General features: G+C 52.3%; 4 protein-coding genes across 4 annotated transcripts; 2 read left to right on the forward strand and 2 right to left on the reverse strand.

The window, feature by feature from the left end:
• Positions 1-526: 526 nt before the first annotated feature.
• COCSUDRAFT_54144 (granule-bound starch synthase) lies at positions 527-6,501 on the forward strand (the record flags this gene model as incomplete). Its single annotated transcript, XM_005645646.1, has 13 exons — positions 527-576; positions 745-888; positions 1,165-1,297; positions 1,905-2,096; positions 2,438-2,509; positions 2,656-2,742; positions 3,046-3,230; positions 3,598-3,754; positions 4,044-4,154; positions 4,475-4,598; positions 5,012-5,222; positions 5,529-5,621; positions 5,964-6,501. The coding sequence occupies 13 exons, from the start codon at positions 527-529 to the stop codon at positions 6,076-6,078; spliced, it is 1,674 nt and encodes a 557-aa protein (XP_005645703.1). The 3' UTR covers positions 6,079-6,501.
• Positions 6,502-7,511: 1,010 nt separating this feature from the next.
• On the reverse strand, positions 7,512-11,557 carry COCSUDRAFT_43496 (kinase-like protein; the record flags this gene model as incomplete). The annotated part of the gene is made up of 11 exons (XM_005645647.1): positions 7,512-7,907; positions 8,107-8,377; positions 8,620-8,820; positions 9,071-9,342; positions 9,586-9,648; positions 9,900-10,028; positions 10,201-10,380; positions 10,555-10,731; positions 10,823-10,891; positions 11,068-11,160; positions 11,480-11,557. 11 exons carry the CDS (start codon positions 11,555-11,557, stop codon positions 7,512-7,514), a joined length of 1,929 nt encoding a protein of 642 aa, XP_005645704.1.
• Positions 11,558-14,285: 2,728 nt separating this feature from the next.
• Positions 14,286-14,841, forward strand: COCSUDRAFT_17813 (Sm-D1 protein; the record flags this gene model as incomplete). The annotated part of the gene is made up of 2 exons (XM_005645648.1): positions 14,286-14,447; positions 14,725-14,841. The coding sequence occupies 2 exons, from the start codon at positions 14,286-14,288 to the stop codon at positions 14,839-14,841; spliced, it is 279 nt and encodes a 92-aa protein (XP_005645705.1).
• A 507-nt stretch (positions 14,842-15,348) lies between these two features.
• Positions 15,349-17,036, reverse strand: COCSUDRAFT_17887 (mitochondrial carrier; the record flags this gene model as incomplete). Its single annotated transcript, XM_005645649.1, has 6 exons — positions 15,349-15,444; positions 15,896-16,033; positions 16,143-16,257; positions 16,385-16,520; positions 16,681-16,790; positions 16,882-17,036. Coding segments are annotated over 6 exons (750 nt in total), but the record flags the coding sequence as incomplete, so codon positions are not given.
• Between the last annotated feature and the right edge of the window lie 262 nt (positions 17,037-17,298).

Here is a 17,298-nt window from a genome sequence, read left to right on the forward strand (position 1 = left end):
ACCGCGACAATTCTTGCTGTTACCGTGCTGCTTGGCATGCTGTTCTTGGAAGGTGTGTTCATTGCCATAAATACCGCATGCTGCTCATAAAGTTTCAGAGCAGGCAGCTCATGCACTGGTCGCCAGTTTTACACCACGACTAGTCGGACTGCCAGTGTGGCTGGCATTTCAGCGGTTCCTATTTCACTCAGTGGCTTGCGGTTGAAGTAGCAAGCAAGATCGTGTCAGAATGATGTTCTACTGTGGAAGCCCACATTACTGAATGTAAAGATTGATGGATGGGGATGCACACTGTGGATGCATGGAGGTATCATGGCACACTTGGCTTCTCTAAAAGCACAGTATCTAGGGCTCCAGATTCGCCTAAAGTGCTGACATGGCGGTGAGGAGAGCCTGTCACTTTGTGCACTTGAATCAGCGCGCGAGCGCACTTTCATGGGGCATATTAAAATGAGTTCACTGATGTACATGTGGTAGATAAGGTGTAGACGGTGTCAGAGAAGGGTGGGCTCCGTGCAGCCGAAGGATGGTGTTCGCCCTACTCCTGCCTGCTGGCGTTCTACCTGACTGTCGCCAGTACTCGGCACAACGGACGCAGCGGAGATCACACGTCGCAAATCCAGCACCTTTCGGTGGTCTCAGAACTGTGCGATGCACCCCTTCAGTCCTGCGGCCAGAGGCTCAGAACCCGACTCTCCATCAGGCCGCTCTCCAGGCCACCCGCACTGGATCCACAGGCCACAGGCAAATCACGCGTGCGTTGAACATCGTGTTCGTGTCAGCCGAAGTGGCGCCGTGGTCAAAGACTGGTGGGCTCGGCGATGTGGTCGGTGGACTGCCCATCGAATTGGCAAAAAGAGGGCACAAAGTCCTATCAATTGCACCGAGGTGATGGCCTGAGTCTTACTAACAAATACTCTGCAGCATTGTGCAGATTTATATTGCTCACTGGTGTTTTCGTTGAGGCCGGCAGATAAACAGCAAATACAGATCATGATCTGATCAGGAGGGGCTTCAACGGCCACTTCATTGCATGGTCCAACATGACTGTGCATTCAAGACAACTTGGCACAGTGAAAATTCACATGCCGACAAAGCGGTTGCTTCACAGGGAACAGAAGACATTCTCACATTGTTGGGGGCTTACATGCACCTGTGCTGCAGGTATGACCAGTATGCAGACGCTTGGGACACGAGCGTGTCCCTCAACATAGACGGGGAGACAGTGCGCTTCTTCCACACCCGTGAGAAGGGGGTGGATCGCGTCTGGGTAGACCATGAGAGCTTCCTTGCCAAGGTGCGCTATTGCTCCCTTACCACTGATGTGACTCCCACCGCATGCATATGCCTGGCAGTACGAGCTCCTAATAAACAGCCACGTCTTCCACACTTCAAGGCCATCGGGAGCTGGTCAACTTCAGCAGTTCATTCCGAATGACAGTCAGCAAGAAGGACGTAGTTTAGAGGGGCCAATGTTCATATTTATTGCAACCAGCCTGGACACATCTCCATCATAATGGGGACCTTTGCAGATGCGTGTAGATGCCCGCCAGCAATGCTCATAGCGCCAAGTGATCACCACTGGAGCACACAATATGACAGTGAGGGGCAGAGTGGGTCATGCATGTATGTGCAGCTGCCCAGCAGGGTTCCCGAAGGCACCAAATTAGAGTGGCCCACACATAGGCTCTTGCTACAACACTTACTAGTCCATAATCTTCATCTATCTGTGAATTTGCTGTTGATCCGTGCTCCCCAGCCCCTGTCCTTGCACCTCTATTGATACATGGGCAGGCCATAACCCGATTGGGCCCACATCCTCCGGTGTTCCTCTAGACAGGGCGGGCTAATGGTTCCCTGCATGCTTGTCAAGCATGACATCACCGCCGTGCACCGCTGCGCAGGTGTGGGGCAAGACGGGCGCGAAGCTGTACGGGCAGAAGAGCGGGCGGGACTTCAACGACAACCAGAAGCGTTTCCTGCTCTTCTGCAAGGCCGCCCTGCAGGCGCTGCTGGTTCTGCCCTTCTCCCCGGGCAGCGACTCTGTCATGGTCTGCAACGACTGGCACACCGCCATCCTGCCAGTCCTGCTCAAGGTGGGCAGTCCCCCCTCTCCCAACTTGCCCAGGTCATATTATGGCTTACATGAGCTCAAGTGCACTGAGTTCTCTTTCCATAGGATTTGCTATGGCCACCCCCTCTCCCACTCTTTGCCCAGGTCAAAGTATCACATGCATGAGCTCCTGCTCAATGTGTTTGTGAGACAAGTCGCAAAGGTGTGAGGAGAAGCACACTGTGCCTCACAGCTGGGACGCTTAATGTGTATGCTCTTCATGAGTACAGCAGGCTGGATGTGCAACTTTTGGGTATTACTGGTATTTGTACCATCATCAGATACTTGCACAGGAGACAGCCACAAGAGTGTTTTCTGGTGCAGGATGTGTACCAACCTGCCGGGCAATTCCTGGACACCAAGGCTGCACTCTGCATCCACAACATTGCCTTCCAGGTGCACATCATCACGCTGTAAATGTCCAAAAACATCAAGCCTGCAATGCCACATCCATGACCGGCAAATTGGGTTTTGACGCAATGAATCTGTAGCTCAATTGTGCATGAGGGGAATGTCCAGGCGAAGAATGTTCTTTATTGCAGGGCCGCTTCTGGAGGGAATCTTTTGCAGACCTGGGGCTGCCAGCCAGCTCAGCAGCCAAGTTTGAGTTTGAGGACGGCTACAGCCGGGTAAGGCCTCTAATGCAGTCTACTAGCGCCCCAATTAAGACAGCCGTCCTCTGAGTCGTGTACAGACTCCACTGCCGTGCAAACCTCTGCGACAGTGTGATTGACTTGGAACAGCTCTCCAGCATAAATCAGCTAGCGCTCGGCATGACCCAGGTGTTCATTAAAATAGCTTTCCTTTGCCCGAAGCATGCATGCATGTTAGAGGACAATAGGGTGTCAAGCACCAAAGTTGGGCAATAAAAGGATGTAGCTCGGTTTCGTAATTGTCTGCTCAACCAACAACTGCTGTTGTGCTGCCATCAGATATTCACTGAGGACGAGCCGGACACAGAGGAGAAGGGGCGGGGCCTGGGCAAGATGTATAAGAAGATCAACTGGCTGCGCGCTGGCATCCTGTCCGCCGACAAGATCCTCACCGTGTCGCCCAATTATGCTGCTGAGATTGCAGCCAACCCCCAACTGGGCGTGGAGTTGGATGAGGTCCTTAGGTGGGCTGCTGTCCTGCTTCAGGCCGGCACTGTGTACCCTCAGACTGAATTGAACCATTAACGAAAAAATCGAAGAGAAGTCCGACTCAAATGTGACATTCGATTAGCATCAGGCCAAGTACGGTAATTGTGGCATCTGGTGACGCATTTGTCCTGTCGTTCTTCCATTGTTCGGGTCCTTGATGCATCCTGGTTCAAGGTGGTCTATTTTTTACTCCAGAGTGCTCCAGCGGCTGTTTGTACGCCTGAACTGGGGAGGCTGCTGCTGCCCAAAATGAGGAGGCATCCATGCATTTGCTCCTCAAAGCTGTGGGAAGCAGATTATGGGAAAACCCCTAGTCTAAGGCAGGAGCGGTGTGCATGGCAGGGAGGTGGGGGGTGCAGAGGGAATTGTGAACGGTATGGATGTGACGGACTGGAACCCCGCGGTAGACAAGTTCCTGGACGTCAAGTTTGACGCATCCACCCTTGAGGACGGCAAAGCGCTCGCCAAGGAGACCCTGCAGGCCGAGCTGGGACTCGACGTGAGTAATGCAATCCTGTCGGCATCATGTCCTGTTGCATACAGTAAAATGGAGTTACTTCATTGCATGCAGTCTGAAGAGCAGTGCTGCTGGGTCCTGCCTGTGCATGACAGTCAGCCGGCGAGACCGGCACATTGGCGGTCTCAAAAAGGTTGGAACAACAAGAGTACAGTAACTTGTGCTCCTAATCGGGGTTTCATGGAGCTCTGGTAGGGGACTTTTGGACAATGCTGATGTGGCAAGGGGATGTTAGGATTGCAGCCGCTGATACGACGACGCTGGTGCGCAGGAGGACCCGAGCAAGCCGCTGTTTGGCTTCATCGGGCGGCTGGAGGAGCAGAAGGGCGTCGACATCCTGCTGGCTGCTCTGCCCCAGATTGCCCAGAAGGGCGACGTGCAGGTGATCCCTCCTCCTGTACCCTCCTAACCATATCTCAAGCATGCATGGACTCAGCAAATGTGCCTCCCAGGAGCCGCCACCATATACGCGCAACAGTTCACTTGCCAAGCCTGTCTTTCTTACTAAGGAAGCCACAGATCTGTCTGTTGGGATTGTGAGAATGCAAGACCCCCCAGATCTTGGCTTGCACATGTGCAGTCCCCCCCCAGAATCAACCATCCTTGACAGGAGAAGAGATCGCCTTGAGTCACGGCACTGTAGCATTCCGTTCCGTATGGAAGCATTCCTGCTCATGAAGTGATTGATTCGTGGCTGTGCAGGTGGCGATTCTGGGGACGGGGCGGAAGACGCTGGAGGCCCAGGTGAAGTCGCTGCAAAAGGAGCTGCCAGGTGTCGCCGGCGTGGTCAAGTTCTCCTCACCCCTTGCCCACCTCATCACCGCCGGTGCGCACTTTCAGCTCCACCATCTATCTTTTGTGCTTGCTGCAAAACGTACATCAGCACAGATCTATCCATGTCAGAAGTGGCGAGGAGGATAGCTGAACTAGTCACTGTGACCTGCATCCTCTGCTTCGGCATATTGCACCAAGAATCATCTGCTGCATGTATCTCTACAGCGCCTCAGGTGCTCAAGCAATTCTGCCACACGGGTCTCGACTGTGAAGTCTGGGAGCTGAAGATGCTTCGACAATGGGTATTGCTGATTTTGTAGCGCTGCATCCCTTTGTCAATCACATGGAGTGTGCAGAGAATGCAAAGAAAGACAAATGCGCGCGGCGCAGGCGCGGACTTCATGCTGTACTACATTGGTTCTGCAAGGAGAAAGTGAAGAGAATACTCGAACGTGTGCGGTGCAGGCGCGGATTTCATGCTGGTGCCGTCGCGCTTTGAGCCGTGCGGGCTGATCCAGCTGCATGCGATGCAGTATGGGACGGTTCCCTTGGTGTCCTCCGTGGGCGGCCTCGTCGACACTGTGAAAGAGGCCGTCACCGGATTCCACATGGGCTGCTTCGACCCCGATGACATGCTCCCGGCCGACGCTGCAGCCGTCGCCGAAACCGTTGCCAAGTGAGCAGACGCCCCATGCTATCTCCTCAACATTGTCAACATTGGCTGATGCTTGAAGGAGGTGGGCGAGGTTGTCTGTCTGTGGGCAGGGCAGTAGTGTGCATTGCATGTCGCGCTGCACACGAGTGAAGTTTACCTCATGTGATAACACCCGTATGAGTGGCCTTGGCTCATCGTGTTGGGCGGCAGCCACTCCTGTTGCAAACATCTCCTCTCAAAAAATATGTAGAATATCCATGGCGTTAGTGGTGTTAGTGCGGCGTCTTGAGGTGAGGTGGCAGGCTGAGGTGGCGTGCATGGGTGCAGGGCTGCGGAGGTGTTCCCGACGGAGCAGTTCAAAACGATGCGCGCCAGGTGCATATCCCAGGAGCTGTCCTGGCAAGCGCCCGCCAAAAAATGGTGTGCTCCCAGACACTGCCTCAGACCTCCTTAAATACACCAGTAAATTGCCCTGGCTGGCGGGGGCCGGCATAAATACTGAGCACCGTGCCCACGGTTAATTGGGTCTTGCTTGAATCTGGCAAGTCCAAGAAGGGGTAGAATTGTGGCAGCCTTTAGTTGCAGCTTGCCTGCAGGACGCACCTTGCCTCTTGCCAGGAAATGTGCTTTCATAATTATATCATATTAATGTAAATTGCCCTCAACCACTGACATGCTTTTTACCTGCATTTAAATTGTCATTGAGAGCCATGTGCACTGCAGTAGGAACCCAGTTGGTGATAAGGTGATGTGCTGCTGCAGGGAGGCTGTTTTGGAGGGGCTCACAAACCCTTCAGAGGAGAACACGCAGCGGAAAGAGGCCGTGACAACTCCCGTCCAGAAAGTGGACGATCCAGAGCTTGTAAATGTGGCTTGAGAGCACTGTACTGCACTACACCGCACTCCATGAGGGCCTAAAACAAATTTTGACGGGTAGGATCTGGCACAAGAGTGAAGAGCTTGGCTGCTGGGCCACATACCTGCTGCTGGCGTCTTCTGCACTGTGCGAGTTCCTATCATGCTTTGCTGCTTGAGAGGCATTTTGTTGAACGGATGACTTCCCAGGAGTTCCCTTGGAGGGCAAGTTAGTTTCGAGCGCCAGACTGTCTGTTTGCTGATTTTTGAGAAGAGATACGGGAGTGAATTGTTTTGATCTTGCATATGATGCTCATTACTCTGTGCTGCCAATTGCCGCTTTAGATGCCGGTGTCATGCAATGGCGATTGACTAAAAAGATTTGAGGTACTGGCTTTTGCAAGTGAAAGTGCAAGTGAAATAGATGTAATTGACTCTTGCATGCAAACGTCTATCTGCAGTGACCTCTTAACCCATGATGATCCAAATTTGCAAATTCTGAGGAGCCTGTATGGAAATAATCATCTTACAGGTGAGAATGATCTCATTCCAATTTCCTTCTAGGCCATCGTCCCTTCCTGGATTCAGACATCTGGATCGCATTTCAGAAGCAGCTGCAGTATCTGCTCTTGATGAAATTGTCCGCAAGTGGTTGTGTCTGATTCCTCGGACATTCCTAACTTAGCTTTGTAAAGCTGCTTGCAGTCACCAACTTATCACTAGCGTTTGAGTTGCATTGTTATGTCACTTTCTTTTCATAATGTTTCCAGCTCATTCTTATGTTGCAAGCAATTGTTCTGACATGCCCCTTTCAAAGCCGCATGCATGGTCTCAACACGTTGATTCACTTTCAATCAAATTGCACAAGGCCTCGTCTCTTTAAGGGCTCCCAACAAAACTGAATGAATGCACAAGACAGCTGTTGCCTGGGCAGCTGTACTCCTTGGTAGTGCAGGAAAGGCAGAGGGAACATCAACATGATTGTAACTAACCCTGTCCTGACAACAGATTTCCCCCTGAAAAGAGCCTTACAGTAATTTGAGACCTCAACCCTGCTGCATGCTGCAGCTGCCCAAAAGACTCTCGGCCCCATCTCAAGCAACCTGAAACTTACTTCAATAAAATATCAGGGAGAGACAACGTCACCAAGTACCCCGACAAGCCAACAGGAATTTTTAGAAGATAACAGAACTAAAAATGCTGCTCGTTCAATATTTGCAGCTGGTATAAAATGTCTGCAATTAATTTGCAGCCACATGGACTCAAAAACACCGTTCTGGTGGCTGCTGCCAGAACAAAAGGCCCATTATGAAATGCAACCTTGAGCTAATGATGCCTGGCTGTACACTGCCGTTTTGAATCAGCACTGTCTGATCAATCAGCGTGTCCCATTCAGGGCCAAATACTGCTCCGTTGCTGCTGTGACACTGGCCGCATATGCGTGTGTCTGTCTGCTCACTCATAGTACCGACGGTATGGGTCCTCAACCACAGAGCAGGTGTCCTCCTGTCCCGAGGATCCTTCCTTGGCAGAGCAGGTTGCCGGGGTGCAGTCGTCTGTGTCATCGAACAGGATGATGTCGGCGGCGGCGTCGTCCTCGCAGCGAGCGCCGTCATCCCCGAAGATGATTTCGGCGTCCCCGCAGGAGCCCAGCTTGCCCTCAGCCGCCTCTTCTGCGCCGCGGTCTGAGCAGCCGGGCTCTTCGATGCAGGAGGCGTCGTCCGCCCAGGCCTCTTGAGCCTCCTCCAGAGCTGCCTCGATCGCTGCGAGGGAGATGCTCTCGGGCTCTGTGATGCCCTTGAGGACGACTTCCAGCAGCTTCTGCGGAATGTTCTCCAGCAGAGGCACCACCTGCGCGGCGCATGCAAACCCCTTCTGTTACTACGAGGCCCCTTGGCACCCAACAGACAAGTGCCCGAGTGCAGGTGTAGAGCCCTGACACTAGCACCTGACCTGGCAGGCATGTGACATTGAATGCCATGCAACACACGTGACAACAGGCAAGTTACAGGTGAGAATAAAAGGGTAGTGGAGAGGCAACAATGCGCACCTGTTTAAGGGCGATGTACTCCTTGAACTCAGCCGCCGCCACAAAGAGGCCCTTGTGCAGTTCGGAGCAGATCTCCTTGGCGCGCACGTACTCCTCCAGCTCAGCCTTCACGCTGGCGTCCAGGCCATCGTACTGCGCCGCCAGGTCATCGTACAGGTCGCGCCCCGTCAGCAGGTGGTACATCGTGGCGGTCAGCGCGCGGATGTCATCGAGTTTGCTCCCCCTGGCCTCGCCCATCATCGACGCCGGGGTCATGAACCCGGAGGTGCCCCTGCGCAGCACAGCATGGCACCTATGATTACTAAAAATTAAGAAGACATGACTACACCATTGAACACACAATCAGGCAAGGGCTTTGAAGATTGTTCACTTGTGCTCTTAGTCATGCAGCTGCGAACGGGCAAGAAGGCACGGCAGGCGCTGAGCATGCATGCTTTTCTCAAGGAATTGAAAAGTGTCGTACTATGTGCAAAAATGGGATCAAGGGCAAGGGTAGAAAAGGGGAAGGTGCACATGAAGCGGGCGAGCGAGCGCGAGTTGAACTTGGCGGCGCAGCCGAAGTCTGCCAGCTTGATGGTGCCGTCAAGGAAGTAAAGGAAGTTGGCGGGCTTGATGTCACGGTGCAGCCATTTGGCTCCGTGCACCTGCTTCACTGCCGCCAGCACCTGCCACAGGACGGAGAGCAGCACCTTCCTCTCCAGCGGGGACTCATCGCTGCACGCAGACAAACACTTGCTGGTGTCAGAATATGAGTAATAATGACTGCCTTACTGCGCCACCATGCTTGGCCCCGCACTCACTCCCAGCTGTGCTAAAAGACTGGCAGCCAGGCAGCAACACATGAACTATCTCCCTTATAGCAGTCCGACAGCCCATTGAGAACAGAATCAGAGGGTGGGCAGCATCTGAACTATCTACAATAGTGGGCATGTGCAGAGGAAAGATGCAGGGGAATGGTGCGCACATGAGCAGGTCGTGCAGGCTGCCTGCTGCCAGCTCCATCAGGAGAACATCCATGTCTAAGTCCGGCACGTACGCCCACGCGATGGGCTGCGCGATGTTGTCACAGGGCCCGATGGCGGTGTACGCGTCGGCCTCGTTGCACAGGTCCTCCCACGCCTTGTCATCGTGGGGGACCTTGGCAGCTGCCGCGAACCCAACGGTGACGGCTGACACCGACCCCATCCCGCCGCTGCCGAGCTCACTCCCGTCCTCTGGGAAGCTGACAATTGTGCCCTGGAAAACAAGCAGGTGATTGTTTCAATGTCATGAATTTGGGTCATCTTCTCGTCGTCATGCCAAGAGTGGCACTCCCTGATGAAGGAGGTGTTCCACCTTCGCTGGGCTGGGGTGGCAGCACAAATGCAGATGGCATGAGAGGCGAGCCTCAGCCTCAAGAGGAATGCACAGGAACCTTGTAAGCAGACAGCCATCCTGAAAGGAGCAAATATTTATATTCATGTGGGAGCGGGTGCGCACCGGTGGCATGTGGAAAATTCTCTTGGCCTGCTGCAGCTCCTTCTCTGTTGCTTCCAGCGTTGCCTGCTCAGCATTGGAGCTCCTTCGTTAATCCACCACACACATCAAAGCAATCCCATACCCATCCCAGATGAAAGAATCAGATGAGCAATCCCATGCACCAGATACACCGCTGTCTCCCTATGGAGCTAGCAATGACTGCAGTGCTTCATTGCATTGCCAACGTGACCATTCAAGGCATGATGCAATGATTAGATCACAAGGCACAGAGGTGAGGCTTTCAATTTTGCGGTGTCAACCCAAAGTGGGCGTACCTCTGCCTTCTCAGCCTGGCGGCGCAGCTCTTGCTCCAGGTCCTTGATCCTCTTCAGGTGGGCGGGAGTCGGCACAGAGGACTTCTTCACTGCAGAGATGAGCATCGCCTCTGGTGACATGCGCTGGGCCTGCAAGAATACACTGTGGTCACAAGAGCAAAAGGATATCCCCTAGACAATACACACCTGCAGTGTGAGCAGCCTGGATGGACGCATGCATGAGGAGTGCATGCCTCAACAGCCACGGAAAGGCCAGACAAAGAGCAAAGGTGGCAGGCCAGCAGAGGATGGAAAAAAGTACCTGTGCTGGCAGGGTGGCTTTCAGCTGGCTGATCTCCCTTTCCGCAGCAGTCAGCTTCTGCTGCAGATCCACGCTGCGGCTCTCCGCCAGTTTCCTGGCTGCATCCTTGTCCTCCAGCGCTGCTGACAGGTCGGCCATGTAGCCTGCCAGCCTGACATTGTCTGCTTCTGCTGTGGACACCTGTGGCAGCAATCCATGATGAGCGTCATTTTCGGTCCAGCAAGACTCATTGACAAAAGACATGATTGACATCTGGAACGTGCTGCTTTTGCACAAAGCAGGTGGCACACACAGAGACAAGTGCAGTCCAAAAGTGTTGCTGCAAAGCTGCCAATGTGGTAACTATGGGCGTACCTGAGTACGCAACTCGGCATTTTCTTCTGCCTTGTCTGCAGAATTTTGCTTTGCTGCCACCAATTCTGCCTCCAGCTGCGCTATCTTATCGCTGTCACTGCAGGGAGCACTGGCCTGCTCCTCAGCAGGAAACATGCCGGCCACGAGGTCGCAGGCTCCTTCTCCCATCCTTGGAGCCTGGCGCACCATCAGAGAATCTTGCTTGGTGTTTTTTTATCTTCCAAAAGCTAGACATCAAACAACAGCAGTGCCACAGGTATTATCTCACCTGCACTTGCTCTTCAGGCAGTCTCTCCTCCTCGCTCTCCAACTCATCCTTCTGAGCGATTTGATCCAGCTGCAAACCAACATCAGCAAATCATACCGTCTGTTCGATGCGAGAATGAGCTGATTTCGGACCTCGCATCTTTGGGTTTTTGGACATCTTCGCAGAGTCCGCCACACCAAAACCTTCAGAAAGTGACCCCACTCACGCAAGCTTTGTTAATTGGAGTCGCAGTATAATTATCGCACCTCGTCATCTGTGCTGTCAACTTCGACGAGCGGTGCCGTTCGTTTCGTTGTACCTTGATCTGGCGAGTAGCCAGTCTTGGTCTCTGGGTAACCCTGAGATGAGCACAGACACAAAGATTGATTAGAAAATACTTGCAACCAATAAAACCTCTCTAATGCACCAACAACCTAGATCGGACAAATTTTATGGCGTTGTTGGCGGCCTGTACTGTCTCTCGATTGTGGCGCGCCATGGTAATTTCCTACAAAAGGATACCTCTGATTGCATGCTCTAAGCAAAATTGCAGTTGTCTTTAAAGTTTAAGATGTGCGTTTCACAAGCCTGACTGCACCAATTTGGCAGAGACAGGGTGCAACTCCTCATCCTCTGTCTTGGCACACACCGGAAGCAAGACACAGAATAAGCTCGTACCAGGCTGCAGGAGTCTTCCAGAACCTTTGTAGAACCGAAACAAGGGATCCATCGCAGCAGGTTCAGGGTGAGTTTCATCTTTTGATGCTTAAAGTTTTGGTACAGATCGCTCGATCAAGGCAAAAGAGCTGGCTTCAATTTCACGATGTGAATACGAGACTAGCACTCTTCTTCAATGAATACGAGTAAAGATAATGACTGCTGATGTATAGCATGAATTCAATCTTTGACATCTGAAGCTGCCCAGTGCGATTTTGTGCGGTTTTATAATTATCTAACGCCCCAGAGGGCTCCGGCCCTGACGGGTTTTATAGGAGGGGGTCCACAAGATCTTCTTATATATCGAGAGGACGGCCTAGAGAGTCTTCTTGAACATCTTTGGCTCCTTCAGGACATCAATGGATCCAGAATTCAAAGCTTGAGAGGTCAGAACCTTTGCATGTGTGTTGGTGTGATCACAGTAACTTCTTGACTTTACAGGACACATGCCTGCAGCTGCGCATGTGCTCCCCTCTGCTGCACAGTAGATTAATTCACCTAGTATGATGCCGTTCCTCTTGCGTGCACAATATGCAATTAACGTCTCATGCTGGCCCATACAGACAACCCCTTCATGATCTCAATCTTGCCTGTTGCGCTCGCTGCATGTCAGTGACATGATCGTATCTCTGGGAAGAGAGAGCATGCAAATTACAACCAAGCCATTTAGATCCTCATGCAGGCAGGGCTCACATATATTGACAATAGCAATCTAGCAGGTGTGCCAAAATGATTATTCCAAAGCTGCCGTGTGACCCAGGGAGCTCTGCTGCATACAACAGTCATTGTTGGACAATGAATCATGGGTTTTGTATTGGCATGTAACTTACCAGCTGTACAGGATCCATGCGACAGACCAATCAGCAACCTTCCCATACCTACCAAACAGCAATCTGTGTCCGAGAGATGAAGGTCTGTACTAATATCATGCCAATGGCTTGTTTGGCAACCAATATCAACTGGATTTCATGCGTTCAAAGGATCTGGAATTGTGAGTCATGACCGCAACTCAAACGCGCATGTAACAAATGTGTGAACAACCACCCAACTAACAGAGGCAATATTATACATCTTTTGTTGCAACTGTTGCGGCTTGAGAGGTACTTAGCTTCTGAAGCTCTTTTGCCGTCTCTCGTCAAAATTGGTACATTTCCAGATCAGAACACCAGCTGTACTGTCTCTGCTGGGGCGTAGGGTCAGTCTCAGATTGCAAGATCTGAAGCCAGTCAGAACTGCAAAATGAATGCGGCGCTGTTCAGTGCACTCAGACACCGCAGTCTGACAGTGGCAGATACTGATAAGAAATGCACCCGAGCTGCATTTGCGAGATTATGCTGAGGCTCTGGTGCAGCCACAGTCAGCCTTAAGGTCACTGCAGCAGGAGTGCCATCAGAAAGGCAAACTCGGCGTCTCTGCTGGCCTGTGCATCGCTGCTGCCGGCCTCCTGCTCAGTCCCACTGCCCTCCTCCCAGCTACCCGGTGCCGCCTCATAGCATAGTGTCTCTGCATAAGAGGCCAGGCTGCAGCACTCAGCCTTGTCACCGCAGCTGGTGTCCTGAGAGCTGCAGCTGCCATCTTTGCTGTAGCTTCCTGCACCGCTGGGCACGCTGTCCTCGTCAGCAGCTTCGCTGCCCGCCTCAGTACCACAGCTGTCCCCGTGAGTGATGTCATCGTCCTCGTCATCAGAGCTGCTGTCCTCGTCATCGGCAGATGAGCTGACCCCGTAAGCACAGGAGCTGTCCCCATCATCAGAAGAAGAGCTGTCCTCGTCATCAGAGGAGCTATCCTCATCAGCAGAGGAGCTGTGCTCGTCAGCAGAGTCGCCGCGTTGGTCTCCAGAGGCGTTGTTAGCCTCCCAGTCAGCAAAACTCCACCCATCTGTGGAGGGGGAGGCCGTCCGCTTCCAGCGTGCATCGTCCAGGGCCGCTGCCAGCATCTTGTAGAGTGTGTCCAGGCAGAGGGTGCTGGGCCGGTCGATGCCCTGCAGCACTGCCGCCAGCAGCTCCTGCGGCAGACCCTCCACCACGGGCACAATCTGCACGAGCCATCACAGACACTGTCAATACGCTGCATGGAAATTTGAAGCATGACAGGTTCCACCACTTCAGACTGCTGCATGGAAAGCTTGAACCGTGACACATTTTCACCACTTCAGTATGCTGCATGCAAAGCTCCATTGTGGCACAAATGCACAGTACCCAGTCACCCAGTGCAGACTCCGGCAGACACTGTAGAGAAAGGCCAACTCTTAAAGGCCCACCACGCTTTGACGTGCACTGCAGAAAATGGTCAAGCTGGTGTATGCCCTATGGCCCTCTGGGGTCTGAATTCGCCATCATAAGATTACTATCATTAATATCAACCATATGATCACCATGATCACCATGATCATGATCATCATGGCGCGGATGCACATGCATGCAAATATTATTGTGTCGACGCTGATCATGACATCGACAATGCCAGACGGCAGTGCATGCGCCTGCACATGCAGGACTTCTAAGGCATATCACCCATGCACAAAGCCTTTTTATACTGTTTCACTCCAGACTGGCAACCTGCAGTGCGGGAGTCTTTACGCTAAGTAAAAATAATAAGTAAATTTAGACATCGACCTCTTGGGTTTTCCATATATCCACCCCGTCCAAAGGGTTTGCCAGGCTCTCCTGTTTCCTGGTCATTAAAGAGACTACAGCAGAAAATGGATAACATTCGACGCTGTTGAGATGACCAAGCTGCCTTATTTATACTCCCTTACCTTAAGACGATGCTTTTCTATTCCTACTTCAAGACCTTGGTTGGCAAAGAAGTCACGGTAGAATTGAAAAACGATCTGGCCATCACGGGGATATTGCACTCGGTAGATCAATACCTTAACATCAAGCTCAACAACGTGCATGTCGTCAACGAGCAGAAGTACCCGCACATGGTGAGGCCTGTGATTCAGGAATGTTGATGCCGATCTGAAAATGCAAATAACTCTTTGCATCGTAAATTAAATCCTTCTGAAGCCGTGAACTAAATAATTATTTGACTTAAATTGTTCCTGGCGCATCCTGATTCCTTCCTGCTTTAGTTGTTCTGGCCCACAGAGGGAACTTGGCCTTGCCTGCAGTGGCTGTTCTGGAAAAACACATTGTCAGAATATCTTTTTATAATTGAGCTTTGCTTTCGCATTGCATCTCATCCTTTTGTGCGCATTGCAGATGTCTGTGAGGAATTGCTTCATTCGCGGGTCAGTTGTGCGATATGTTCAGTTGCCGCCTGGCAGTGTGGATGTTGAGCTGCTGCATGATGCCACAAGGAGGGAAGCAAGAGGGTGAAATGATGCCTAAAGCCTTCCAGAGCAGATACATACATGTGCGAAGATGAAGCGGCATGGGAAGTTGCAGCCCATGATACAGAGGCAGCTACAGATGCAAGATGCATGGAGTGCATACAGAACGGCAGGACTTTTGGTTGCTCCATAGAGCAACAAGAGCAGAGGCAGATTGTCTAGAATTCCTACCGCATTTCCTGCAAAATGAGCAGCTCATGAACTTGTCACATCTCCAACTTGTCCATGCTGCCAAGGGTTGCACAAGGGGGCAAGACAGAATGACAGTGTCTTGCGAATGACTGAGCATAAAAAAGCAATGCTTGTGCTGATGCACACTCCTAAGATGCACACTCCTAAGATGCACACTCCTAAGACTTATGTTTGCCGGAAAGGCGATTAATTCAAGCGCTTGGATCCTACCAACTCTGGAATTTATGTGAACAGCATCAGAACGATCTGGCCCAGCCAGGCTCAAAATCCCCAAATAAAAATGCTCTACGATACAGTCACATCATTTGCTTGCCTTCTGCAAGACCTGCTTCAAAGCTGGTTGCAGCTCCTCGTACAGGGTCCAAACCAGGGCCGTCTGCATTGTACGTTTCACCACCTGCACATCCAAAGCCCAACCGTGAATGGCCCCTCTTGCCACACAGAATCTCACGCTCAACGGAAGTGAACACTGCCATGCTCCATTGCAGATACCTTGACACATCAAATGAAGAGACAGAATGACATTATTATTACTACTATTACACGCTTTCCTGCCAAGAGGCAAGGTGCGTCCTGCAGACAAGCTGCAGGTAAAGGCTGCCATAATCCTACCCCGTGATGGACTCGCCAGATCCAAGCAAGACCCAATCAATCATGGGCACGGTGCTCACTATTTATACTGCCCTCCGCCAGCCGGGGCCTACGAGAATGACATACAGCAGAAAAACTTCCAGTCGTAGAAACTGCACTCCACAGAATTTTAGAGTGTTCACCCGAGGGAGCGCGCCCACAAGGAGGGCGCGATGGCCCATGCTGCCTCCGACCACAGCTCTCCAGGTGTCTACCACGCTGAGGGGAGCTCTGCCGCGCCCCAGGCCCAGCTGCATGTGCGTTCGCAGCATGTCTGTCGGCTGAGTCAGCAGCGTCGCACACACCGCCGCCACCGCCCCCGACGCCAGATTCGTCACCGTCTTTGAGGTCCCATGCTGCATGCAATGCGCATGAGTGTGACTCGCTCCCCCGGTAGATTCTTGCAAGAGAAGCAAATTACCAGTTAAACTTGCAGGTGGAGGCATGCATGGGGTCAAGTATCACCTGTTGCATGCCTTCTTGGAGGCTGGTGTAGAACAGGTAGTAGAAGGCTGAGAAAGGTGCGTTTGTGAGGATAGTTGGACCCAGTCCTCTGAATAGCCCCCTGAGACCCTCTGTTCTGGCGATGGTTCGCAGGGCTGAAACTGTTCCCTGTACAGGAGATGCGGGGTCCTTATCAGACTGCTGATTGCACAGTACTAATGTAGCAAATTGCGAGGTGACATCGTGAAGGGCTTACCGTATACTGTACACTAGATCCTGCATACTCCATCCGCGTCTTCACAACTGTGAAGGGACATGTGACAGCGGCTGCAGTGGCTCGCGCGAAACCTCCAGTGAAGAATGCCTCTGGCTTCGTCAGCTTGTCTGCCTGATTTTGCTCTGCAACCACCGTGACTTCAGTGATTGCACTAGTTTGCGCCAATGCCTCTCGCATTCAACAGCAGACTTTAAGAGGTATGTGCACCACGATGTAAAACCATGCGCCTGACAGAATTAAATGGTAAGGATTGTGGGTGCTGAGCCAGGAGTGCAGCCTTACTTGAGTGTTTTCGGAGAAACACATCTTTGAGGCTCTCCATCACGCACATCTGTAACCCCAGACCAATGCTGAGCCGTGCAATGGTGGGGCTTGTTCCCCTCCACAGAGCCCTGAAGAGGTGGCACTGTCAGGCATGCCCCAATACAAATATCAGTGGGAGCAAACATGGCAAACGAGCTGCTAGCATGCACAGTGACCCACCTCACACCCTCATTGGAAACGATTGAGTGGAAAGTGCCCAGCATGCCAGAGAAGGCATTCCTTGTGGCGTCAGCCTGCATCCGCGTCCTGACCACATCCAGTGGCTGCACACATGTGCTGATGACAGCTCCAGACAGGGATCCTGTCAGATCAGAAAGTCCCTTCCTGTCAGATCCTCCTAGCTCAGTGTCCCCAAACGTCCACAACAAACAAAAACACCGTTGCTTGTGCCTGGCACACACCTGACAGCGCTGCAGCCACGGTCCCTTGCTTAGATCCGTGTTTGGTTTTGTCCTGTGGCTCCTTAATGGACGAATTGCGATCGTTAGGAGGCATGATCTGCGTTGCAGGGTAGCTGTGTTGTCTAGCCCAAGGAGTTCGGCAGGAGCCTCACACCCATCTCACCAGAAGCATCAG

The sequence above is a fragment of the Coccomyxa subellipsoidea genome, assembly GCF_000258705.1.
Source record: "Coccomyxa subellipsoidea C-169, whole genome shotgun sequence".
Lineage (NCBI taxonomy): Eukaryota > Viridiplantae > Chlorophyta > Trebouxiophyceae > Coccomyxaceae > Coccomyxa > Coccomyxa subellipsoidea.